Source organism: Neofelis nebulosa, chromosome 1 (assembly GCF_028018385.1).
Source record: "Neofelis nebulosa isolate mNeoNeb1 chromosome 1, mNeoNeb1.pri, whole genome shotgun sequence".
In the NCBI taxonomy this organism is placed as follows: domain Eukaryota; kingdom Metazoa; phylum Chordata; class Mammalia; order Carnivora; family Felidae; genus Neofelis; species Neofelis nebulosa.
In genome coordinates this window covers 172465927-172492661 of record NC_080782.1, presented here as the reverse complement: position 1 = coordinate 172492661, position 26735 = coordinate 172465927, and the positions used below count along the sequence as shown (strand labels likewise).

Below are 26735 nucleotides of genomic sequence, written 5' to 3'. Positions count from 1 at the left end.
CTGAGAATGATAAAATTATATTCAGACGTGTTAAAAGTACAAGTGCTTACTTATATAATAGTATTTTTTAACAAATGTTACACAGTAAGTCAAAATAGCAAGTTAATATATTAATGGTACCTTCATTCTATTGCCACATTTATTTTGAAATTAAAAATGCTATTTTTAAATTATGAAAACCATAACTTATTTTTTTAAAGCTGTACACCCAGTATGGGGCTTGAACTCATGACCCCAAAATCAAGAGCTGCATACTTTACCAACTGAGCCAGCCAGGAGTCCCTGAAAATCATAATTTATCTCAAAAGTTAGAAAGTAGATATCTGTTCACATTTCATTTTAGGTTTTTCTACTGTAAATTGCAGATTATATTATGGCAAATAGGCTAATATTTTGTGGCCCAACAAATGAGGCCCTGGTCATGTAAAGCAAATATTTTGTTTATCTTGAGATCTAAATCATTAGTTTATATGATAATTGTTTTCTTGATAAGCTTCTCAACTTTTCAGTCTTCCCGAGGCCCTGGTGAGCTTTAGATTGCCAAAGTCCAAATTTGTCAACTGACCAATAAAGAAACCAGTAGTTTACTACATTGTTTTTTATTTCCTTTCTTTTCTTTTTAGACAACCAGAGATCTTATTTTCACTCTTAGGAAATTGTTTGAAGTCATGATGGCTTTTAAACGGGTCTCACAAATCTTAACCGAAGCTGACCACATTGACAATCCATGTTTTGCACAATATTTTTTGTCGAGGAAGTGTAGAAATTTCGTGTTTGTCTTAGCTTTTCAGTCTCTGAGGTATTACAAGTGGTGACAGGGGCTGCTCTGTTACTGTTTTGCAGCTAGCTCTTTTAATTGATGTTGAATTGTGGCTTTCTGTGCACACAGGGTTAAGTAAAAGGGCTGCAGTCATCCAGTGAGCATTTTCCTTTAATGTGCTCATTAGTGGTGGTAAGTCCACGTTTCAGCACATGTCAGTAATTTACATTTCCTTGCCGAGCGGCTGCCCTTGTTCAAGAGTTGTTCCTAAGCCTGATGAATATATATTGGGAATAAACAGAGTAGAAGAATTGAAAGCCAAATACCCTGCCAGGCCTTTCAGTTGGTTCTGAAGCTTCCAGTGGATCTCTGATTAGCAATGCATGAAGCAGGATGAAAATGCAAAGATGAGGCCTACAAAAGTGGTCCCAGGTAGGCCATCCCCTTAAATCCCCTTTTTGTGACCACCTTTCCATTTCATCTTCCCCAGATTCTTCTTTCAAGGCAGGCTTTCTGTTAAAGTGAAAATACTCTGTTAGACCTAGGAAGTGAACAAAAGAGGATCAACCTGGTTCCTTTACTCCTTCTAACTATTAAGCCAAGTTTGATTGTTAGGCAATGAGTCCACAGAAGCAAAGGGCTTGATCGGCTTTGCTGCTCCTAGGGACCCCATTATTGTGATTGGGATCTCTGTGGTGATTCCTTCTGGGATTCATTTTTCCCTCTTTGCCTGATTGGTACCAGCTTGTTCTGGCTTTTGATAGCTTGCATAGATCATTAAAAGGTAATCTGTGGAAACTGTGGTCAGTGTTTCTGGACATAGGGACAGGACTCATGTTAATGTTGTCTTTGAAACTGGGGTGTTGGGGAAAATCCAGAAGTTTTCTTTTTGTAGAAAAATATCATAGATTATAATAAGCATTTTTAGAACTCCGAGTTTTATTCCAAGTTACTTTGTGCATAGATGGAATAGCATTAGGAAACACCAGCCTAGCTATCTTTAGAAGATTAAAAATGTCCTAATTCTTTTTACATTTTAAGTTTACTTTCGTGTATTTGGAAATTTGCGTTGCAAGAATGTAGGTATTAATATTTCCTGTTGTGTGTGTGTGTTTAATCTCTGGCATCTGTTTATTTTTGTGCTGCTTTCCAAAACATTGAATTTAAGAAGTTTTGTTCATACTTCATGGTTAGAACCAAAAGTGAATGAATTTGTGACTGATTATAGTATTAAAGGACATTGAAAAACCTGAGAACTCAAGTCAGATTATTATTATTATTTTATGGTAAATTTCAGTTGGATGTGATTTAGCTTTTGGATCATTTAAGCATGAAGGTAGGTTAAATACAGTTTATTAAGTCTTTTAGCTTTTTTTTTATTAGCTAGAATTTTAGTAGAGGGGCAATATATTTTGGAATTTTTTTATAGGTAAGAAGGTAAAGATAAGAATCTTGAAAATATTAATTTAGTAATGTTCTGATCAGCATGTGCAGCCTTTGCAAAAATGGAACAATAAATTTACCTTCTAGATGACTACTTGAAACTATTCTTTCTGGATGCTTGCCAGATAAAGCCCCATGGGATTAAGTTCTGGAAAATCACTTGCAAATTTGTGGGGGATATCAGTGACTTTGAATATTTAACTGTCTAAACTGTCATCTACATGCATTCTGTCTCTGAATTGGGTAAAAAAATTAGAAGTTTGTCAGCCAGTTAGAATTAAAGGTGACATCTGCTTTTAATTGGTGTTTTATTTTCTTCCAAGTCAGTAAAAATTCAGTAAGACATGAATTATCAAATTTTGCAATGCTAAGCAACTTGTCAAGTGACAGTAAGCACTACCTTGAGCACTTGTACAGATGGGAAGTGTTAAAATGTTGATTAATCGGCCCAGTTCTGATTATGGTTTTAGAAGGTGAAAGCTTGTACAACCATTGCCAGCTTTCTAGTGTCAGAATAGTATTCATTTGTTAATTTTGTAGGCTTTTTTCAATTATTGGCAAACTGCCTCTTCTGTAATGAGTGCATAAATAGTTTTAGAGATACTTTGTTAGTAGATTTAGGGTCAGATAAGGAAATGTAGAATTCTTTGGTTTCTCAAGTCTATTATTTATTTAGTAAACACCTTAGTTCAATTGTTTTTTTTAGTAGAAAACAATTGAAAAAATCTAAAAGCGAGCTTAAGATGGTGTTCTTTTGTTCACACCCGTGATGTGTTGAGAAGGGTGTATCTGTTTGAAACCTTACCTTGCTCCCCTGTTGAAAAAGAAAATTAGTTATTTCTGTTTTTACTATTTCCAAATGATATTAAGGTATATAACGTAAAGATAAATCCATTCCTTCAAGGTGAGCATATAAAAATAGCTCAAGACTTCAGACATTCTCAGAGCTAAAAAAGACCAAAGAAAATATTCCCATCATGCTGATTACATTTTAATTTTCTTGTTGAGCATAGTACTAAGTGCTCTCCTTATATAAAGTGTGTCTTTAAAAATTTCACTGTGAAGGAGATTTCTCCCCCCAACGTATTGTTAAATGGAGAGATTCTCTTCCCATTTGAATAGATTTATATGTTAGAGGTAGAATTCGGTCTTAAAAGTGATTAGGACTTGAAGTAACATTTCTTAGATTAGTTTCTTAATATTACCAGACTTCAGTTGAATTCAGGTCTTCTATTTTGTTGTCTACTTCTGAATATCTGATAAATGTTTTATGTAGTACCATATTTTCCTATCAGGAAACCATCAGGTTATTTAATTTGATTCATAACATTTGTCCTGTTTAGTTACTTAGATCTTGGGTAGATTTTATTTCAACCTAAAAAGTAGACAAGATGCTTACGTAAATTTACTTAATAGTTTTACATATAGTTGATAAGTAACATCTTAAACCCACGAGCCAAGTTCAGCAGTTCTCACATGGTTTTAGAAAATAGTTGAAAAATAGGAAACATAGATTTTCTAGCTTAACTCTGCGAAACATTTTGATGCCTGATAACTTCAGGATTCATTGCCTCTGTACATTTTTCAAGTTATTTGCCTCTCAATGCATAAGGCTTTAATTTACCACCTACTGACAACCACCAAATGGGTTTTTCAGAACTTTGCAAGTGGACTGCTAGAGTTGTGCTTCGGCCCTGGTTTTGATTGCTGGCACAGAATCTCCTAAGATGCCCCAAACCTAGCAGGACAGGAGGCTCTGGCAACATCTACTGGGAAAATGTTTTTACATATTTTTCCAGATACAGAATTACTGTTTTCTACAAGATTTTTGCTTCTTTGAATCCCGTTTTAATGCCTGTTTATTTTAAGAAACAACTTAGACACAAGATAAAACAGCATTTTTTTTTTCGGTTTGTTAATTTTTGTTTATATGTTTTTTTACCTTGATTTTTACAGAATAAAGTTAAATACGTGTACTTTGAAGTAATAATTCTTCTGTAAATAACTGATTTATGAAGTATAATTGATAAGTTGATAAAAACTGTTGAATAATAGCTCATGTGCATTCTCTTAGAGATGCTCAAAGGGACTTTCATGTTCCTCCTTCTATGCTTGCTGTGTTTCTAAGGAATAAGAGAAACGTTGATAACTGTATTTTACTGAAAAGAAGGCTAAAACCTGAAGCTGGTATTTGAATTGGGTCAATAATTTACTTTTTTGGCCCTAAATGCTCTCATGATCTTTTAGGAAACTGAGATCATGGTAGGCTTGGCTGGTTAATCATTTCTGTGTTTTCAGCTCAGTTTGGTCTCACTAATACTTTTTTTTTTTTTTTTTGAATTGTTGATTCTCTTTGCCTGTAGCATGTGGTTCCTGTTGTTTAAATTACCAAGCTTTCTTTATCATGTGATCCTGTCACTCTACTGATAATTGATTGGATCAGGGATTAGTGTCTGACCCAAAGGCAGTCATGTATAGAAGGGTCGTAGCTTAGGGTGTGTGTGGGGTGAGGTGGGATAGGGGTGAGTGTGGATGTGGATATGTGTGTGGTGGGGTGCAGAGAAGGTTGTGACATTTGAACTGAAATAGCTGAAAGATGAGAAGGAGTGGGCAGCGAGGGAAGCTCCACAGTAAGCCCTCTCCGGGCAGAGGGACTGGCAGGTGTAAATGTATTGAGGCAGGAATGAGATGAGCCTGCTGATGGAGAGAAAGAAGCTGGTGTGGTCGGAGAATAGTGCATGAGGAGGCACATGGTACAGTTTGGAAAGGTAGGCTCAGGGCAGATCAGTTGGACCTTTGTAATAAGCTGGGATTTTCATCTACATGGCACTGGGAAGCCACTAGGGGAATTAAAGCATGTGGTGACATAATGTGATGTACTTGTTTATTACTACAAGAAGAATGCACATCAGATTGAAGAATATGATGATATGAGTAGAAAGATTTAAGCTACACACTCCTTTAGAAGTAGGTAAAGTCTCATACCTGCCCACCTGCAGATGCCCTCCTTAATTCTGTCCTGTTCTCAGGACATAGCTCTCTGTGAAAACAAAGCTGTCTTCTAATTTATACTTGTCAGTAAGTCCCACCCTTACCTTCAAATGTTCATCTAATACCAAGAATCATTCCTCTTCCCATAATGGTTTATTTCCCCAAGACTGGATTATTTGGTCTTGACGCTCCAGTAAGAGAGCCCATAGGAACCTTTGGTCTTCAATCCCAAGAGCAGTTAAGAGGTAGGTGTGGATATAAAGGGAATACATGGCAGTCTAGGTCAAGGTGGCCACTTGAAGCTCTGTCTCCTTTGATAAATTCCCACCAGTGTTAATTACTGATATGCTTCTTTGACTTTTTGTCTGGCTAGCAGGTTATGGTTATACCACACATGCATGCTTGTATATGGCAGGTATGCACCTGCACACGTGTACACTCACGTTGTAGTGGACTATTTGCTGGTACAACATCCCTTATACTGTGGGTGAGTTATTTAAACCAGTTATGATCCCATTGTCTTCCCTGACAATTATTGATATAGGGATAGATCAATGAAGGCTTAAGCCAGTCTGGGTCAACGAAACATGATGAGAAGCTTTTCTGAGATTCCCAGGAGAGAATCTCTCTAGTGCTTAGGAGAGCATTGGTGTTAAAGCTTTTTGCCCCTCCCCTTTTCTCCTCCCACACCTTTTGTGAGTGAGAGGGCTTGGTGCTGCTCGCGGCCATATTGCAACTATGAGGATCTCCAGCTTAAGGACACAGTTGACTTACACAATGGTACAGATCCAAGAGAATGGCAGAGAGATCCAGAATTGTGTGATGTGCTTTTAGAAAAATTTGTGTGTAAAAGTGTTGATGGAGTGTGTATTATTTTAAGACTATTTTTGCATTGGATTTGGGGACTGATAAAACACTCATTTATTAATATTTAATGAAAATTATAGAAACCCAGAGGTTAAAGCATTAATCCTCACTTATTGGGGAACCTGTCTCAGGGCTGTGAGTTGCTTTAATGTTGTTGCCAGAACTATCTGCATATCATATGTGTGTGTGTTAAGGGATCCAAGAGGTAGAAGATAGGTAGGCTTGAGAAAAGTATTAGAAGCAGATTAGCAAGGTGTTAGCTCTTCTTTGTGATTTTGCTTCTTCAAAATCTTTCTGCTTGCCTGTTTACTTTCACCTGCTGCTTCTCTGCTCTCGTGGCCCTGGTGGAACAGGCAAATTCATAGCCCCTAAGCTTATGTATTTTAGGGCTGGCATCCTGAAAAGAGGAGAGCCCCTTTTTTCTTTCTGTCCTCATTCCTAGGAAAGGGACTATGATAGATGTAGTTTGGGTTAGCTGCTTTTTGCTCTAATCATCTCTGTTCAGGGGGCAAGATCACATCATTCAAAAGGGCTGCAGTTGAGGGGTCTTTGGCTGTGGTTGGGAAAAGGGACAGTTCAGGAAAGTTGTGAGCTGGCTAACTCTGCCACAAAATGTCTGTTACACCTTCTTATCATAGGGCAGTGTGATCATTGCAGCAGAGTATATGTGGTGTAGCTATTGCATGAAAGTAGTGGTTAATTCTGGTAGGTTTGGGATTGAGTGTAGTTGGAGAGAAAATTGTCACACTTTATGTAAGAGGTAGGTGTGTGTGTGTTTGTGTGTTTGAAATGATTACTTAAGACATTTTGTATTTGTGTAGTCAATTCCCTAGGAATTGATACCTATTCTAAAAGCTCTGTGCCCTTATAAAGCTGTGTTTCATCATTGTAGCTTTTTCAGAGTTATGAAGTACACATGGAGAAAAAAATCATGGACTTTTTGAGCCAGGAGAAATTTAGAGCTTAACTAATTTGATTCCTTGATGGGGCAGATGCTGGTGAATACAAAATTGAAGAAGGGGCGCCTGGGTGGCTCAGTTGGTTAAACGTCCGACTTCAGCTCAGGTCAAGATCTCGCGGTCCGTGAGTTCGAGCCCCGCGTCGGGCTCTGGGCTGACGGCTCAGAGCCTGGAGCCTGCTTCCGATTCTGTGTCTCCCTCTCTCTCTGCCCCTCCCCTGTTCATGCTCTGTCTCTCTCTGTCTCAAAAATAAATAAAACATTAAAAAAAAAAATTAAAAAAAAAAGTTGAAAAAGGCTCACTGCCCTGAAGAGGTTGATTGGGGAGAGATGCAGTGGGGAGGAGAGTGTGGTAGATGGCCTCTCGGGAAAGTCAGATGATGCGATTACTTTTGATCGGGAATGGTGTCGTGGAAAGTCCCATGAAGAAGGTGGCTTTTGGACGAGGCCTTGGAGACAGGCAGTATTTAGATAAGATGGTAGAGGAGAAGCACAGACCTACAAAAGGGGAAAGGATGTTTCAGCAAGGGGGCTGGTTTTCCTGGCTCTCTCTTCGAAATAAGCTTGGAATCTGACCACTTCTCAGCACTCCCCACGCTGCCGTCTAGTCTGGTCACCAGGGCCTCTCCTCTGCATCGTTGCTTTGGCTTCCTTCTTGCTCTCCAGGTTTCCATCCTTACCTCCCTCAAGAGTATTCACAAAACCCAGAGTGATCTGTCAACATGTAAGTCAGATATCAAAGCATTTCTTGGCTAAAAACCAAGCCACAAAATACCTTTAATAGCTTTCAGTTTCATTCAGAATCAGAGCCAAAGTCCTTTAAGACTCCCTCTGACCTCCCTGCACTGTTCTGACCTAATTATTTTACTCTTTCTTGCTTCCTTTGTTTTAGTTCTTCTTTGAGCTAACATATGCTTACAACCTCAGGGCATTTTCACTTGCTAGTGTCTTTGCTTGGAACACTGTCCCTCCAGATAGATCTTTTTTTTTTCTTTTTTAAGCTTTTATTTATATATTTTGAGAGAGAGAGAGAGAGAGTGAGCGAGCAAGTTTGGGAGGGGCAGAGAGAGAGGGAGAGAGAGAGAATCCCAAGCAGACTCTGCACTGTCAGCACAGAACCTGAGGCAGGGCTCGAATCACAAACCTTGAGATCGTGACCTGAGCTGAAATCAAGATTTGGATGCATAACTGACTGAGCCACCCAGGCACCCCCAAATAGATCTTCTTTAGGCCATTATCTAAAGTCATCTTCTCAAAGATTCCTACCCTAACTTTACTATTAAAATTGTAGGTTACCATTCCCCACCTCACACTCTTAATTCCTGTTTCCCAATTTATTTTTCTCCAAAATATGTATTGGTGCCTGATAGATACTTAGTAACCTACACAACCACAGGAGTTTTGTTTTGATCATTACTATTCCCTCATGTACCTAGAACTGTATCTGGCTCATATATATTTGTTTGATGAGTAAGAGGTGGATTGTCTACCTTTGGGCCATTCATGGAAGAGATTTGATGCCCTAAATTCCCTCGTAAGTAGATAGATGTTTATAAATGCAGAAAACACATGTAAGGCATCTCTGCAGGATGATTCAGCTGGTGCTCATAATTATAGTGACTGGACTTTTAAACCTTTTGTCATATAAGCTTGTGTTTGGTAAACTTCATCTGTAAAGGACTGATAACAAATGTTTTAGACTTTGCAGGCCATACTGTCACAGCTGATCAACTCGGTTGTCACCACACAACTCTGCAGTTGCAGTGTGAAAGTGGCCCTAGACCACAGGAAATGCATGGGTATGGTTGTATTCTAATAAAACTTTATTTATGGGCACTACAATTAGAGTTTTATAGAATTTAACATGTCATGAAGTTTTTTGTCTCCAGTTATTTAAAAATTTCCCTTTTTAGTTGGACAGAAATGGACTACTCTGTGGTCTGTTTGAAACAGCTGTATATCTCTGCAAATATATTTAGTCTACTATATATTTCACTCTCGTGCTGGTAAGCACTTATGTAGTTGTGGCCATTGGAAAGAGACTCTGGGCGGATCAAAAAGTATATGGTACAGTTATTTCTACTAAATGGATGCGGAGTGTAGAATAATAGGGAAAATAAAAAGTAAGGATAATATAGAAGTAATCTTAGAATGTGTTGTTTAATTTGAATGTGTAGGGCCTAGTAATCATTTTCAGTAACATTCGATTTACATTCTCATCAGCTGAGAATGTGAACAATGAATTCAGAAATGCTGTGGAGGAATTATTTTCAGAACTAAAAATCTTCTGTGTATTGAGAATTAATTGCATTGATAAAATATATGTAAAATATAGTAGCTTATATAAATATTAATGTTAGACTTATAACATGTCTGGTCTTCCCAAAAGATTTGAATTATGCTCTCGAAGAGGCCAGGGATTTATGCTCCCAGCCCCAAATAGAGTTGTGCAGGATCTGGCTGCCTGATAGATGTGGAATTCAGACATCAGAAGCACCACTTTGTGGGTGCTTAATACATTCATACTGGTTGATTGTTAATGTTTATTTATTTAAAAAAAAATTTTTTTTAATGTTTTATTTATTTATTTATTTTTTTTTAATTTTTTTTCAACATTTTTTATTTATTTTTGGGACAGAGAGAGACAGAGCATGAACGGGGAGGGGCAGAGAGAGAGGGAGACACAGAATCGGAAACAGGCTCCAGGCTCCGAGCCATCAGCCCAGAGCCTGACGCGGGGCTCGAACTCACGGACCGCGAGATCGTGACCTGGCTGAAGTCGGACGCTTAACCGACTGCGCCACCCAGGCGCCCCTGTTTTATTTATTTTTGAGACAGGGAGAGACAGAGCATGAACGGGGGAGGGTCAGAGAGAGAGGGAGACACAGAATCTGAAACAGGATCCAGGTTCTGAGCAGTCAGCACAGAGCCCGATGCGGGGCTCGAACTCACGGACAGTGAGATCGTGACCTGAGCCCAAGTCAGACGCTTAACCGACTGAGCCACCCAGGCGCCCCTGATTGTTAATGTTTAAATGTATGGATTAAGTATTTTCTGTGATGAAAAAATTGGAGAAAGTAGGTAAGCATGTAAGGAGGAACCAGAATTATGTCTTAGCACATTGCGGCTAATGTGGAGAAAAGGAATTCTTGGAAATAAAAGTCAAATGGTATGTGTGATAGAAATGAAGTTTTGGGGAAGATACAGGGATTAATGCTAATTTTAGTCTGTTTGTTTTCATGAAGCTGACCACAAGGTGGGGATATATTTTGTGTAGTCTCTGGATGACCTGTGACATCATCCCAAGTTGTTACAATAGAAGACTTAACATTATTTTAAATAACTTCTTTCTATTTTATTTAGAAATTTACAGATGGGTCAGTTTGAAACAATTATCTTGAAGATATATCTTGAATATTTAGTAGTGTAAGCAATGATTATAATTTTTCCTCCCAATAGTGTAAGTTCTTATTTTAAGCCCTTAAAGTTACACCTGTCCAACCTAAGGTAATTTCTGTGCTGTTTTCTCATTTAAAAAAAAAAAAGCCTCCAAATCAATTTACACATGGTCAATTTGAAAATTCTTTAATTTCTTATGGATTGGATAGTCCTATTGGAAAAGGACTGAATTTCTTGAGGGCTCTATTAAAGGTAACCTAAAGAAGACAGGAGAGTGTATTTAAAATTTTTTTGTTTTTTAACATTTATTATTGAGAGACAGAGAGCGTGAGCAGGGGAGGGGCAGAGGGAGACACAGAATCTGAAGCAGGTTCCAGGCTCTGAGCTGTCAGCACAGAGCCCGATGTGGGGCTCGGACTCATGAACTGCGAGATCATGACCTGAGTCAGAGGCTTAACTGACTGAGCCACCCAGGTGCCCCAGGAGACTGTATTTTAAATTAGTTGCATTTCATGAGGCGTTGGCCTTTATTTCTTGGTAGTTCTTAACTAGGGTCTAGCCTCCTCTTATAATAGCTGAAAATTGCTGGTGGCTGATTACTCTTTTGTCTTCAGAGCACCATTTTCTGATTGGTGTGGTGTGTGGACTTTTGGGTTCTCTGGAAACGCCTCGGCATGCCATCCCACCTCGTGGATTTTATCTTTGATGGCAGTTTATATGTTCTGCTGACTTGTCTGTCACATTCTCTCTGTTCAGCTTCTTGTGCAGATATTGAAACCAAGAATTTAAAAGACTTTTGCAGTGTATTTATAATTACATAGTATTATTATTATTTTTTTAAGTTTATTTATTTTTGGGACAGAGAGAGACAGAGCATGAATGGGGGAGGGTCAGAGAGAGAAGGAGACACAGAATCTGAAACAGGCTCCAGGCTCCGAGCTGTCAGCACAGAGCCCGACGCGGGGCTCGAACTCACGGACCGCGAGATCATGACCTGAGCTGAAGTCGGCTGCTCAACCAACTGAGCCACCCAGGCGCCCCACATAGTATTATTATTAAAAATTTTTTTTTTTAATGTTTGTTTATATTTGGAGAGAGGAGAGAGACCCAAGAGTGCAAGCAGCAGAGGGGCAGAGAGAGAGGGAGACAGGATCCAAAACCGGCTCCAGGCTCTGAGCTGTCAGCACAAAGCCTGACACAGGGCTTGAACTCCTGAACTGCAAGGTCATAACCTGAGCCAAAGTCGAACGCTTCACCAACTGAGCCACCCAAGCACCCATAATTACATAGCATTATTAAACCAGAGTTGAAGTCTTTGTCAAGTAGAGTAACTCCAGTGTCAAAATTGAGCTGCTAAAACAGAATAACTTCCTAAACCATATTGCTTTATAGCATGAACAGTAGTGCTCCAAAAACACCTTTGCTGTTTTGGAAGTGAAATATTGAAGGTAATAATAACTATTTAAAATCTGTCAGAAGTATTTCACAGTACATGACAGTAAAGATTATATAGGTAATGTGAGGTTTCAAATGCAGAGTAGTTTATCACAAGAAATTATATGATTGGTTTGGTATCTGATTTACTGAAGACATTTCCAGGCCCAGGTAAGAATATCCCCCCTGGAGTCTCCCCCTGGTTGTCCTACTAACAAGCCACTAATGGGCAGAATGAATCTCACTGTCCTTGTAACCAAACCTGCTTTTTGGTTCCGCATTTCAGTTGAGTTTTATGGCCTGAAAAGCCTTATAGTCATCTTTGGCTCTTCCCCTCCCTTACCCTTCTGAATGTGTTCATTCCCCCTAAATCTGTGGCCAGGCCTCCTGTTAGTATCACTGCAGCTTTTCTGACCTCTTTCCTCCTGCTAGATGCCACTGCTGTTCCAGTACCTCCTCACTTCCTCCTTTTCATCTGGGCCACTGATCTCTTCACCTCAGTCTTTCCTCCTTGGAGCCATCTCAATACCGCTGCCGTGCTCATCTTCCTGAAGTGTTTCAGAACTCTCTAGTGGCTCACCGTTGTCTGGAAGGCTGTGTTCCTCAAGCAGTAGTTCGCGATTCTTTTCTTTTAGTCAGTCTTCCAGCACCGTTTGTGCTTCCCTTCTCTGGCATTTCCGTTACCAAAGGCTACCTTACTGCTGTATTGTGACAGTCATTTCAAAGAAATTTTGTCTGTGTAACATCTTTTCCTCCTTGAGAATAGTGTCTTGCTCTTTTTTTGGAAGATTGCTTGCCTCTACTTGAGTCACATGTTGGGAGGGCAAGCAAGTATTCAAGCAAGCAGTGTTTTTGGCCAAGGGGAAGGAGCCAGTTGAGAGGAAGCGATGAAAGGTATGGGGAAGAGGTAGGTTAGTCTCTTCAGGAAGGGTCTGAGTTAGTTAGGGCTAAGGGGCTAACAGCAGTATTCCTGTCTCAGGAACAAGGCTCCATGAATGCATCAGACATGGGCACGCAGGAAGGCAGGCAGAGTGTCCTCACCAGCCAACTGACTTCAAAGTCTTTCTTGCTTACATATCAGCCTACTGTGGGTCCCCTCTGCTCTGTGTGCCTTACATATATCAATCCATTGAATCCTTACAGGTTCAGAAATAGGCACAGAGTGATTAAGTAACTTGTCAATGGCCAACCAGGTAGTTTATGGTAGAATTGGAGTTGAGGCAGGCACCACAGTCCCTGCTTTTAACTATTATACTTTGCTGCTCCTAATTACTGCCTTTCTTTCAATAAAATTATTTAAAACCCTGCTTGACCATTGTTTTGTCTGATCTAAGTGGCATGGGAGCTGAGGGGTGTATGGGTGGTATCAGTTGTAACTTCAGAACTCCAAAAGCCTATGTCAGGGTGGTGATCACATGTTTGAAGGGAGTCACGCTGGCTGGTAAAACATTTTAAGGATATCATTTTGCTGGGATTTATGCTTACTGGATGTTGATGTAAAATGAAGCTTAGCCTATTATATATGATGTCCATTTTCTCCCTCAGTCAAGTTACAGAATTGACTTAAATGAGGGGAGAAGATTGCATTCTGAAATCTCATTTATCAGAAGTTAGGAAGGCCCTGATTGGATTTCTGAGAAAGTCAGAAATATCAGGTGATCTGAGCGCATTAAAATTGTCGCATATTTACTACAACTGAAGGTAGAAATTTTCTGAAGCAAAAGTCGGAATTTTTGAAATACTGCACTCATGTTTAATAAACTTCATTTGGCTCACAGTTTCCACCCATGTTTGCTTTATTCCAATTACCATTATTGGTTTCCCAGAGTATTCTAGACTCACACTATCACAGTACTCATGCTGTATTGTGATTTTAATTGCTTGGCATATTGCATCCTCTTAGTTGGTATGTCAACTAAGGGAGCAGTGATAACATCTCTGTCTTGTCTGTCATGGTATCCCTAGATTTAGCACAGTGCCTGACACAGCATGGCTCCTTGACAGGTACTTGTAGAATCAATGCATGACTAGCTGTTGAGTTGTACACCAAAGAAGTCTATAACTGAGATCTGGTTGTTGGACTTCAGAGAAAGAGGAGACGTGTCTGGATGAACACTGGTTGTGTATAACCTCATCATCATCCTCTGATGACCATACAACCCTTTATAGACCAGTGAGAGGTGTTTTTCTGTATACTTAAATGTTTGATTGCCCATGCTGCTTTTCCAAATCCTAGTTGTCTTTTTCCCTCAAATGCTTCCCTTTTTGTGTGAAGCCTTTGATTTCCCCATTGGACTCCTATTTATTTACTTTTAGCTTTTTTAGTGCATTTACTGTCTACCATGTATTATTTCTGTTGTTTGGTACGTATTGTTTGTTCTCCCAGACTGTAAACTCCTTGTGTGCAGAAACCAGATCTGTCCAAGCCAGCATGCTTCTAAGAGTAGAAAGGGACGCTAGTCAGGTGGATGCTAGGGTTGTAGTTATGTCCTAGGACTGTGCCAGGCATACCTGATGTATGCTCACTGTCAGTAGTCAGTGCATCATCTTTGACTTGTTGAATAAGCACTGGCCACCTGAACCTGTTCACAAGCATGTGGGATGGCATGAGAAGGTGACAGGGTCTTAGTCTTGTCTTATTTCCATTACTTTACCCATTTAGTGACAGTGGGCAGTTGATTCCATCCCTTGGATCCTAATTTTACTGACCTGTCAGTAGGGATGATTATTTATGGCCAGCTGGTTTCTTAGCCTCTCCCTCTTTTTAAGCATAAGATACAAAAAACCTTTAAAAATTTTTAAAAAATGTTTATTTACCTTTGAGAGAGAGAGAGAGAGAACACGCATGCAACAGAGTGTGAGCAGGGGAGAGGCAGAGAGAGAGGAAGACACAGAATCCGAAGCAGGCTCCAGGCTCTGAGCTGTCAGCACAGAGCCCACCGCGGGGCTTGAACTCATGAACTACGGGATCATGACCTGTGCCGAAGTCGGATGCTTAACCAACCGAGCCACCCAGCCGCCCCCAAAAAACCTTTTAAAACTGAGATGTTCTACAACGTAAGACATTGCTGTGGATTGTAGAATAAATTAAGGACTAACTTTGTGAACAAACTAGAAACCTGCGGACTGAAATGTTTATCTGTAAAGTGGTGTTTAGGATAAAGTAAGCCTGAAAATAGTGCCCTGTAGACAGTGTTAAATAAGTCAATAAAAAATATTAATATTTATATAACTTTAAAAAATTTAAAAAAATGTTTCCTACCTAAAGAAAAATTAACCTCTATTTGGGTCATTCCACTACATCTTCTTGTCACTTTCTCTTCATTGCATTCTAGTTAATAACTAAACCAAAGAGTGAAAGTTGCAGGTTGATGGGTTAGACTGTGCTGAATAGAGTGGGGAATTAGTCTGTTGTTCTTGGCAATTAATTAAAAATCATGATCTCTGCTTTTTTAGCATTTCCGTTCAGTATTTGAAATAAGCTTTATACGGTTGGTTATCCTAGAGTATGGCAATTAAGTGTGCTAACAAAAAAGAATATCCCAACTTTCAGTAGAGTATGGTTTACTTACAAACCACGGTTCTTATTTCCATCCAGTAGTGGTATCGAAAACTTGATGTGTTCCAGAAAGCAGTAAATTAAGCAAGGAGTGTGGAAGGACTTCTGCTTGTAGTAAATTTTACAATAAATTCATAAATACTTCCAAAGGAAATAAGAAAAGTACATAATTCAGATCATATCCCAGAGCAATTAAAAAATTTAAATTAAATTTAATATCTAATATTTGGACTAAACAAAAGTTCACTGGCCTTTCACCAGTTTACCACCTTACTATTCTTAGTCACTACTGGCAGTAAATGTTAATGGACTGTGAGGAATGAACAGGAAGCTGAGTCATGAGACATCTGTATTAACACCCCCTCATGCTAATTGAAGTATTATTAAATCTTAAGTTATTTTTTTACTTACACCGTAAAATTGCTTATCTAATTTCATAGTTATTATATGGTATATTCCAAAATTGTACTGGAAAAGTATTTGTTTTCAATCCAAAAGTACCAATTAATTTTAGTATTCATGAAACATTAAAAATAATTGGATCAGGGAGAAATGAAAGCACCTCATTTTTAATATCCAGAATGTGGGGATATAAAATATTTTATGTGAAGAGCATAGAAGGAAATTACAACTTCATAACTAATTTCTGTGTCCAGTTTACATAAGGAGAACCTTAGCACTACATAACAAATTTAAATGTGAAGCTTCTTACTTTGTCCTTTAAAAAACATACATTCTAAAAGAAAAACTTGAAAATTTGTACCTCTATCTTTAATGAAAGCATTATTGCCATTATAATATAAATTAACTTCTTGAAGGTGCCAGGTCTCTGGGTGATAAATTTAGCAATTTCTTCTGAGAAAATTTAGTGTTATTGAACTCATTGCCAGTATTTTGCTAATGTATTTTTTTAAATGTTCTAAATATTAAAACTAGAGTTTCTTTACAGGAGGGGAGGCTAGGATTCATCCCAACATCTGACTTTTTACTTAACTCTAATTTTCTCAAAGCGATTGCTGAGGAAGTTATTGAATTTATTTTCTCTGGGTATCTTCTCTATTGCTTTTCTTTGATTCTTGTCATTGCAAGGAGTCTGAGAGTTTACATGATAAAGGAAATCTGTGGAACTAATCCTAGAAACCTCTTTCTGTTTTCTCACATAACACCTCCAGGCACAGAAAAGACAAAATACTTCATTTGCATTCTCAAACATTAGGAACTTAGAATGAGTCTTTCAGCTGGAAATGTTATTGCATCTACATTTCCCCTGAAGAAAAAAAAAGGTTAACAGCCCACTCAGGTTTATGTGAACTCATCTCTTTTTAGTATCTTGATCTGCACAAAGAGTAGAGAACGGTGAAGCTTAAGTGCCCAGCGTCTTTCTTCTTTACAATCAGTTAGACTCTGGAAATAGATCTCAGTGCTGATTACAAGGAAATAAAAAGAAAAAACCAGATAGGCACAAAAGAGATGGCAAACACCGACAGACTTTAATTTTAATCTTCTAAAGTGGAAAGAACATTTCCAGTGTGAATATAGGATCTACTAACTAGAATTAAAAACAAAAACAAAAACAAAAACATTTTCCCTGTGAGCTTGAAAAGCTGACCCAGGAACTACAGAGATATTCAGCGATTTATAGTTTTTTAAAAAGGTTTTTATTAAATTAAAATGTACCAAATGTATCAAAAACCTCTTGTTTGCCCTAAGTACCTTTGTCAGAAACCCAACATTTAATAAAAGAAATTTAACCATTTTCTGACTTAGTAATAGTTGGAAAGTAGAAATGGAAATCATTCCACTACCAAATATTAGAAGTAGAAGGTTGTCTTTTGCTGTAATGCTCACTTCCTGTGAATGAAAAACAAGGTTTTATGTGTAACTATATTCCTCACCTAGAAAACCTGACTTCTGCCAATTGTTACAGTGGGGAAAGTTACTACTAGTCTATTTCTCTAACTAAATATTGTACATGGCGATCATCTGGAAGTAATAATATTACTTGAGTGCACTATGCCAAGTAGACACTTAATACAAAATATACACTAGACTGAATGAAATCCAGATACTGGTAATATTGAAAGAGAAAGAGACAGATTCCTTTGGTTAAACTAAGTCACAGCATATACAGTGTACCGTAAGCTAAATACAGTTTGTAAGTATGTCATTAAGTTTTAGTTGATCTTGTGATTAAGATCCCAAACAAATGAAAAAATTGTGGTTTATGTTTACATTTAGAATTTTAAAATAGAACCTTTGTCCCTCCTCTGTCACCTATCTCCCATATCAGTCAAATTCATTAATGTTCTGGGGCGCCTGGGTGGCTCAGTCGGTTAAGTGGCCGACTTCGGCTCAGGTCATGATCTCGCGGTCCGTGGGTTCGAGCCCTGCGTCTGTGCTGACAGCTCAGAGCCTGGAGCCTGTTCTGGATTCTGTGTCTCCCTCTCTCTGACCCTCCCCTGTTCATGTTCTGTCTCTCCCTGTCTCAAAAATAAATAAAACGCTAAAAAAAATTAAAAAAAATTCATTAATGTTCTTAATCCTAATTTTTTTAGTCACATAAATTGGGTTCTTAATGCATGGTGAGCTGACTAGCACATTAAAGAAAATGACTCTTATAAATGTAGGGCGATGGAGGCTGATGACACCCTTTACTAGGGTTATTCTGCACCTCTCTTTATTGATACCCCACAGTCCACGTGGAGGAAAATGAATTAGGATTTGGACTCCAGTCTTCTTTAATCACACACAGGTACACTGCACAGCCTGAGGCCTCTGGTAGAATATTGGATGGTGAGGGTGGGAGTGTTCACCCACCTGCTTGTCTGCTCCTGGTCCAGCCATTGGTTTCACTCCTATAAGCTGATGGCTACTGTGAAATTGTTTTTGAAATTTTTATCATAAAACAAAAGATACAGGAAAAACTATGCAAGACAAATGTGTGGCTTGCCTAGGGTAAATTAATCTTGGAATCACTACATAGGTCTAGATATGAGACATGTGCCCTGATTCTTGTCCATGTGACCCATGTCCATCTTAGCCTCCAGTCTTTCCCTATATGTGCTCACTACTTTTGTAGTAATCATTTTCTTGCATTTAAAAATAATTCTGTGGTCCAAACGTGCATCCCTAGACACTATGGTTTGTCTTGCCCATTTATTTTAAGCTTTCATGTCTTTTAAATTTCTCTTAATCCATAGGTTCTCTTTTCATACCTTTTCCTTACAATTTTCTGTTGAAGATCCCCGGGTTATTGACTTGTAGAATTTTTGTCAGACTTGACTTAGTTTATTGCAGACTCGAGTTGCAGGTCAGTGTTTTCCTTCATTTTTGGCATTTTCTACAAATTGGATTCCTACACCTGGATTCAGAGATGGGATCAGATTCAGGTTTTGATGCATTTGGCCAAGACTGTAGGAGCACATTAGTGTCTTGTTAGCACTTTTTAAGATCTAAGCAACTGTCGATGCTTACTGTCTATATTTAGTATTTCACTGGATTGCAAAATGGTGATACTTTAACATCTTTTTCATTAATTAATTAGAATATACTTATAAAGAGACTCTTTGCCACATTTATTGTTTGGTTACCTAGTGGTACGACTCCTATAGAAAGAGCAAGATAAATGCCTAATTCTTTACTTTTATGTTATGTTTTTGAGGTAATGAATCGGTTCCTTATCATTCACAATTGACCCAATTCTTATAAAAAGTGTCATTATGAAATCATAGATTAAAACATATTTTGTAGGCTTAAATCTGTTGGAATTATTAGTGAAGCTTAAGTTGTTTCTCTTAGGCCAGTGGGTCCTAAGTTGGTTCATGCTCTTTTTGACTTGACCTCGTAATCTTTTATAGCTTCCTTGTTCTCTGGTCTAACAAGACATTCTAGGCTTATGTTTTACATTTCCTGCTCCAGGCCTTTAATCAGCCATCTTATCAAGATGCATTGGTTTTTTAAAAAATGGTATCTGAGGCCACAGCATGCCAGACATGGTCATTGCTACTCATGGTCATCGTTTGTAGGCCTTTTCAGTTTATAGGGCCAGGAAGATATGTGTGTTAACAAGTTTATTTTTTTAACATGTTTTATGTTACATATGTGTATTACATATGATGTATGTGTTAACAATGTTCCATTAATAGAATATATAACATTCTAATACATTTAATATGTGTATTTATTAAAAAAATTTTTTTAAACGTTTATTTATTTTTGAGAGAGACAGAGACAGAATGCGAGTGGGTTAGGGGCAGAGAGAGAGGGAGACACAGAATCTGAAGCAGGCTCCAGGCTCTGAGCTGTCAGCGCAGAGCCCGACGCGGGGCTTGAACTCATGAACTGTGAGATCATGACCTGAGCTGAAGTTGGATGCTCAACCGACTGAGCCATCCAGGTGCCCCTAATATGTGTATTTAGATATAATGCTATCCCCAAGCCCAAATAGGGTACATAAAATCTAAATGTATAATATAGATGTTGCATAATATAGGGTACATAAAATCTAAATGTATAATATAGATGTTGCATAATATATATACTATATTATAAATATGCAACAATTTTCTTCTATACATAACATGAAATAAAAGTATATAGACTGTGCTTTATGTGAGATTAAAAATACCTCCTGTGTTTATAGTGATACTTTTAATTAAAATTCAGGATTGTAGAACTTTTACTTACCCTCTTCTTTGTCATTCTTTCATATTTAGAGTTCTGACTCTCAGGGACAGGGGAGATGATGAAATTAGAAGCCTTCATAATTACGTGTCAGTAGTACACACACAGCAACCTCAGGATAGCAGTGTCAACACCGATATGATTACTGAAAACATTAAAGAAGTTTTACACATCATCTTTCTATTCTTCCCTCGCTTTAAAAGTAGTTGTACTGTATCTGTACTGTCAGAAAATACAGCTAGTATAAAGTATACTCTCTCAGGTAGCTATAGACCATTTATGTTGACCTCTTTTTAGTCATTTTGGTTTTCTGAAGCTCATTCTGTAGTAAAGGAGTGGACAAACTTTTTTGTAAAGGTCCAGGTGGCAATTATTTTTGGCCTTGCAGGCCATCCAGTGTGTTGCAAATAGTCTTATTGTGGTCATGAGAAAGGAGCCATACAACATGTAAACTAATGCTTTCAGCTTCATGTAATTTACATATATCATGATACAGTATTCTAATTTTTTTTTTTCCATAAATGTTTCCCCCCTAAAATCCATTTTTAGAGTGTGGACTGGACAGAAACAGGTAGCAGGCCATATGTGGCTCACAGCCTGTAGTTTGCAAACCCCTATTTTACTCGATTCCTCAGAAAAAGGCCCGGAGTTGTTGCTTATCATTATGTTTACTCTGCAATACTTGGACATCAGTTTTGTTGGATTTAAAATCCTTGGCTCATACTTTTTCTTGACCACATTATTCAGTTTTCTTTTGGCATGGATTATTGTTGTCAGAGTCTGGTGATAATTTATTTAAAAAAAAAATTTTTTTTTTTTTAACATTTATTGAGAGACAGACACTGAACATGAGCAGGGAAGGGCCAGAGAGAGAGAGGGAGACACAGAATCTGAAGCAGGCTCCAGGCTCTGAACTGTCAGCACGGAGCCCGACACGGGGCTCGAACTCACAGACCACGAGATCATGACCTGAGTCAAAGCCAGATGCTCAACCGACTGAGCCACCCAGGCGCCCCAGAGTCTGGTGATAATTTAAACTTCTCTTTTATATAAATGACATATTCTTTTTTTTCCTTGCATTTTTTCTTTTTCTTTTAAGCAGTATTGCTAGAATGTGTCATTCTGGGTTGAATTTCTCAGGTTTACTGTAGTATTTTTTTTGCTATGTATTTTCAATTTTAAGACGGTTTTCTTAAAATAGAGTTTTTAGTATTTGCTTTAATTTTCTTGAAAGACTCCTCTTATCCATATGTTGGATGTTCTTTGTCATTTTCTCTTACGTCTTTTAAAAATAGTTTTTTTTCTTGATGTTTAAATTTAGAATAATGTCTTTCACTTTCTATTTCTTGTAAGGCATTAGCTGTTTTCTTTATTCACTCTTGAGTTTCCTCTGGGTTCGTCTTCATTTCTAGAAAGATATTTTAATTTCTGATTGCATCTTGAGGTCAGTCACTTCATTTCTGAACATTTCTAATACTGATTTATGTTATTTAATGTGTCCTATTACTTTAACATGTCTTTCAGCTTGTTTTGAAACAGCAGGTAACAGTTTTAATCTATTATGTGTTGGTATGTTTTTCTCGTTTTTTTTTTTTTTTTCTTTCCTTCATATACAGTATTCTCATCCATATTTTTTTTCCTTACAAAAACATTGTATGGGATTTTATCTTGACCTTTTTATTTCCTTAGTTTTATGTGTGAAGTTAGTTTTCTTCTATATTGCTTTTTTAAAAGAACTGCATATTTTTTTTTAAATGAGTGATACATGTCCAAGAAGTTTAAGTTTGAACAGAGATAGCAGGAAAAGGTTTATTCTGAGGACTTGAAAAGATGAATTAACCTTGTAATCTCCCTATTACTAATTTTTGTAAGTTTATTTATTTGAGAGCATGTGTGTGCCAGCAAGGGGAGGGGCAGAGAGAGAGGAGAGAAAGAATTCCAAGCTGACCCCACGCTGTCAGTGCAGAGCCCAACATAGGTCTCAAACCCATAAATGGTGAGATCATGACCTGAGCCAACCTTAAGAGCCAGACGCTTAACTGACTGAACTGCCCAGGCGCTCCAATTCTTTTTGATGTTCATACTGTTATCATATTCAAGAGTTAGCCTTTCTATCTGCTACTGTATGCTTTTGACATAATCATACTATTTTTGGAAGCTTTTTCACTGGCTCACTTTTTTATCTCATGTACTAAGTTCCCTGCACCAATCCTGAACTGACCTTTTCTAACTGAAGTGTATTTTGTATTATTCCTTTCTTTTAGCAAGGAATACATTAAGGTCTGGAATCTGAGTCCGTTGGGCAGTTCCGCAATTTTTTCATGGCTATGTCTCTTGTCTGACCCTGGTTTTATAATTATCGAAGTAGTAATTCTTGGTGAGCCTAATGTGTATGCATTTAAAAGAAATCTGAATTCATAGTAAAGCAGTTTAGTAACTGTTGTATTTCTGAGAATTTATTATGCATCAGACATTTTTTACAAGTGATGATTATTTCTGTTCTTCCTTTACAACATAAAGCCTATTGTAAGTTAAATCTCATTATTCCCCTAAGATGCTGTTCAAAACCAACCCTTTTTCTTATTCTTCTATCAAAATTTGACCAGAATCATAAAATCACAGAATTTAGCAAGGGGAAGGAATCTTAGAGCAGTGATTTTGGCTTTTTGGATTTTGATTTTCACCTTTTTGGATATTCCTATATATCACTCTTTAAATGTTTTCCAATGCCATTTAAAAAACACCCACTTTTTGGGACACCTGGGAAGCTTAGTCAGTTAAGCATCTGACTTTGGCTCAGATCATGATCTCACGGCTTGTGAGTTTGAGCCCTGCATCGGTCTCTGTGCTGACAGCTCAGAGCCTGGATCCTGCTTCGGATTCTGTCTCCCTCTCTCTCTGCCCCTCTTCCACTTGTGCTCTGTCTCTATCTGTCTAAAAAATAAATAATGAACATTAAAAAATATTAAAAAAACACTTTTTTTCCATGACTGTAAGACATCTATCTGCCTTCAGGTATTATATGTATCATTCATGGTAAATTTACAAAGTCCCTAAAAAGCATATTTTCAGAAGTAAATTGTATTGCTGTGGAATGTCAAAAAGACTTACTGTGATTGAAGGAAATTGACAATTAGATGGATAACAATAAGATACAGGGTTAACAGAAGATTATCAAGAGGGTGGATAAATTCTTGCCTTACCTTCTAAATCATGCAATGACTTTAGTCAAAATCTCAGAACTTTTAAAACCTGCTCCATCACTTTGCAGTTATCATACTGTCTTACCCTAACTGCATCCTTGCTCTATTGGTCAAGGAGTTGTGGGAGTCAGGAGCCAGGATTCTGCATTCTCATTTTGCTTTAATTACATTTAAAGGCTAACCCAGGGAATACTACCAAAATGTAGATAAAAAGGAAATTGGTTCCTTGGAACATCTCTTTGAGTAGTTAGTTACCCAGCTTACTACTGACTAATTTTCTTTTCTGTTGAATGGGACGAAAAGAATAGTTACTAAAAACTTGATGTGAGCTTTTTTTCTTGGTAGTTTTTGCATTTTGGGGTAATTTTTCTCAAATCAGAATGCATGAGAAAAATCTAGTTGATGAGTGGTTCCTAGTTGTTGGGCCCTTGTTAATCAGAACTTTTACTGTACAATCGTAATGTATTTTGGATGTTCTCATTTATATTATTTCTCGAACTGTCTGCGTGGGTATTCTGACTACTTGGTTATATCTATCTAGCATAGTGGTATTTTAAAACAGCATTTATAATAAAAATACCTCCATCTTAGCAAGTAAAATGAGAATATGGAAAGACAGTTGATAGTTGAAATATGATTGTTTTCTTTTGACTTAGCATTTAGTGAGTTGCAGGTTTGGGATAAAGAGAAATGAATATGGTAGTTGCTGTGGTAGTTTATTGAGCTGGAGACCAACAGCATGTGGAGATGTGGGCCTGCAGTCACATTCCCCTCTTATAGAGAAGCTCCACTTTTCATGTGTTCTATCTACATTTTGGGGTTCCACAAAAGATTTTTTTTTAATTAAGAAAAGTTTGTCCTATTACAACTAAATACAAACATTTGATGGAGAGGTACTTTATGAGCCTCTGTTTTGGCTGAAAAGGTTTCTTACCTAGCATTATGCCATTTGTAACTGGTAATTGTAGGTATTTGGGTTCCTGTGATGTATTTTAGGGTCCCTGTGGACCTTGCTGTCATACTATTCTCATGTTCTCTTTTTATCAGGACTTCTGGTAACAGATAACTGATAGTTGTGATATTCAGCTTGATGTTTTACATTATTTTATTTAATCCTTCAACCAGACTTGCAAGGTGGTGGCTATTCCTATTATCACACAAAGAAAAGGAGGCTTTATTATTTTAGAATCTAAAAATTCCCTTCTGTCTTGTTTTTGGGCATGAGGGAAAGTATACATCCTGAGTTTAAAAGCATCAGCTTTTCTATGCATTTTATCTGAGTGATTTCATCTGCAACTTTCAACTTTTTCCTTCATTTAATGCCTTTGAAACTCCGTATCTCAGCCTGGACTCATCTTAGAGCCTCTAGACCTCTCTGTCAGCTTTCTGAACACTATCTCATTGACCTCTCAGTTTAGCATGTGCAAAATTTAAGTCATCGTATGTCCTAATTATTTATCTCTTTGTACATTCCTTTTGTTAATTCCCTGTTCTCCTTCCACCTTCTGCTGTGGGTGTGTGTAATCTTCTTGGTTCATAATGACCGAGAGGCCAATCCAAGCAACACACTGCAGTAACCACTCTGGATAATACAGGGAGAATGAAGCTCCCCCAAGCCGAGTCTTTTTAGGTGCCAAGGCCAATAGATAGAATGTGAGACATAAAATACACGGTTTATTCTTTATACTGACCCAACCAAAGATCACTGGAGAATCGATAGGCACCTTACCCAGATGGCGCCCAGCAGACAATCTGGTTTTCCTTTTTTTCATGTTTAATCTTCATTCTTTACCCAATAACCTCATTCTTTACTTCAGCAAGGCTCACCTTTACTTCTGTAAACCATGCTCTGTAGTGGCACTAATAACTACATCATATTTTGTTCTGTCCCTAATTAGTTCATTAGCAAAATTCACTAGCATTTTGTTCATTATAATACCACAAACACAGAGGGGGTAGATCTATTGCTGGGGAACTAAATATGAGTTATACAGAACAGTTTTTGTTGAAACTGTAACTCTACCTGGTAAATTCCCACTGTATTCTTGACTCATTTCTTATAGTCACAAAGATGTAAACATTCTCTACTTTCTTTTGTCTATTTCCCTGAGGTGTCAGTGATCTCGTTCCCTTGAATTAGCGGATATCCTGTGGTTTTCATCCATGTTGTCCCCTGTGTTTAGCTCTAAGCCTAGCACAGAGTTGGTATTTAATAAAAGTGGATATTTGTGTTGAACTGGGCAGTGTGCTGCAGGGTTTAGAGAATACAAAGGTTTATAAGGTGTTTTAAAGGTGAACCTACTGTTTAGGTTAGGTGGCAGCATACTATATATAAAAAATAACACCACAGCCGTGGCTGTTCCAGAGAATACTGTTAACATCAAGCAGGAATTCTTCTTTGTTATTTTTCTTTGACCCGACTTTGTTTTCTATATCTTTGTGTACTTTAACTATATACGACATTATATATTTTAATGGCTCAAATGCTTGCTTTTAGGTTGTTTTGGGTGGGTAAAGGATTAGTAAATATATGTATGGGTTTTTCTTTTTATAAGGTTGTGACTCTGTATCAAGCACTGTATTGTTTTTCTCATAAAATTTGACTTGTATTTCTTCACAGGCAGCAGAAGATGTCATTTTCATTGGACCTGACACACATGCCATTCAAGCCATGGGTGACAAGATTGAAAGCAAATTATTAGCTAAGAAAGCAAAGGTTAACACAATCCCTGGCTTTGATGGAGTGGTCAAGGTGAGAAACTGTTTTACTGAAATATACATGTCCTTGAGTCAAATATTTTGTCAAAAGTGTAAGATAAAAATACACTTACTGCTTTTATAGAATATATATGTGTAGGTTAAAATAAATCAGTATTGTTGACCCTGGTTTATTTTATTTTTAAAAAATGTTTTATTTTTAAGTAATCTCTACATCCACCATGGGACCCAAACTTAGAACCCCAAGATCAAGAGTCACCTTGCTCTACCAACTGAGTCATCCAGACACTGCTGGATTGTTTCAAATGGCATAAGTTCGGGGTGCCTGGGTGGCTCAGTCGGTTAAGTGTCCGACTTCGGCTCAGGTCATGATCTCGCTGTCCATGGGTTCGAGCCCCACGTCGGGCTCTATGCTGACAGCTCAGAGCCTGGAGCCTGTTTCGGATTCTGTGTCTCCCTCTTTCTCTGACCCTCCCCTGTTCATGCTCTCTCTCTCTCTCTGTCTCAAAAATAAATAAATGTTAAAAAAAAAAAAAATGGCATAAGTTAAAAGGAGCAAGAAGCCACTTATGCATTGTATTTCACGATGAATGTTTTTTAAACTGAAGTATTGTTGACACACAGTGTTACATTAGTTTCAGGTGTACAACATAGTGATTCCCCAACTCTATACATTATGCTGTGCTCACTACAGTGTAGTTATCACCTGTCACCATACAA

The 26735-nt window shown here is 37.8% G+C and overlaps 1 protein-coding gene across 9 annotated transcripts in view; it reads left to right on the top strand.

Annotated features, from left to right (window-relative positions):
• The window catches only part of PCCA (propionyl-CoA carboxylase subunit alpha), a 418714-nt gene that overhangs the window by 91938 nt on the left and 300041 nt on the right, over positions 1–26735 (top strand). For 8 of the 9 annotated variants that reach the window (XM_058743656.1, XM_058743625.1, XM_058743668.1 and 5 more), the window contains one exon: positions 25918–26049. The exons of the other annotated variant lie outside the window; for it this stretch is intronic. In XM_058743656.1, coding sequence (XP_058599639.1) covers positions 25918–26049 — 132 coding nt within the window. The remainder of the gene's footprint in view (positions 1–25917; positions 26050–26735) is intronic. 9 annotated transcript variants of the gene reach the window in all.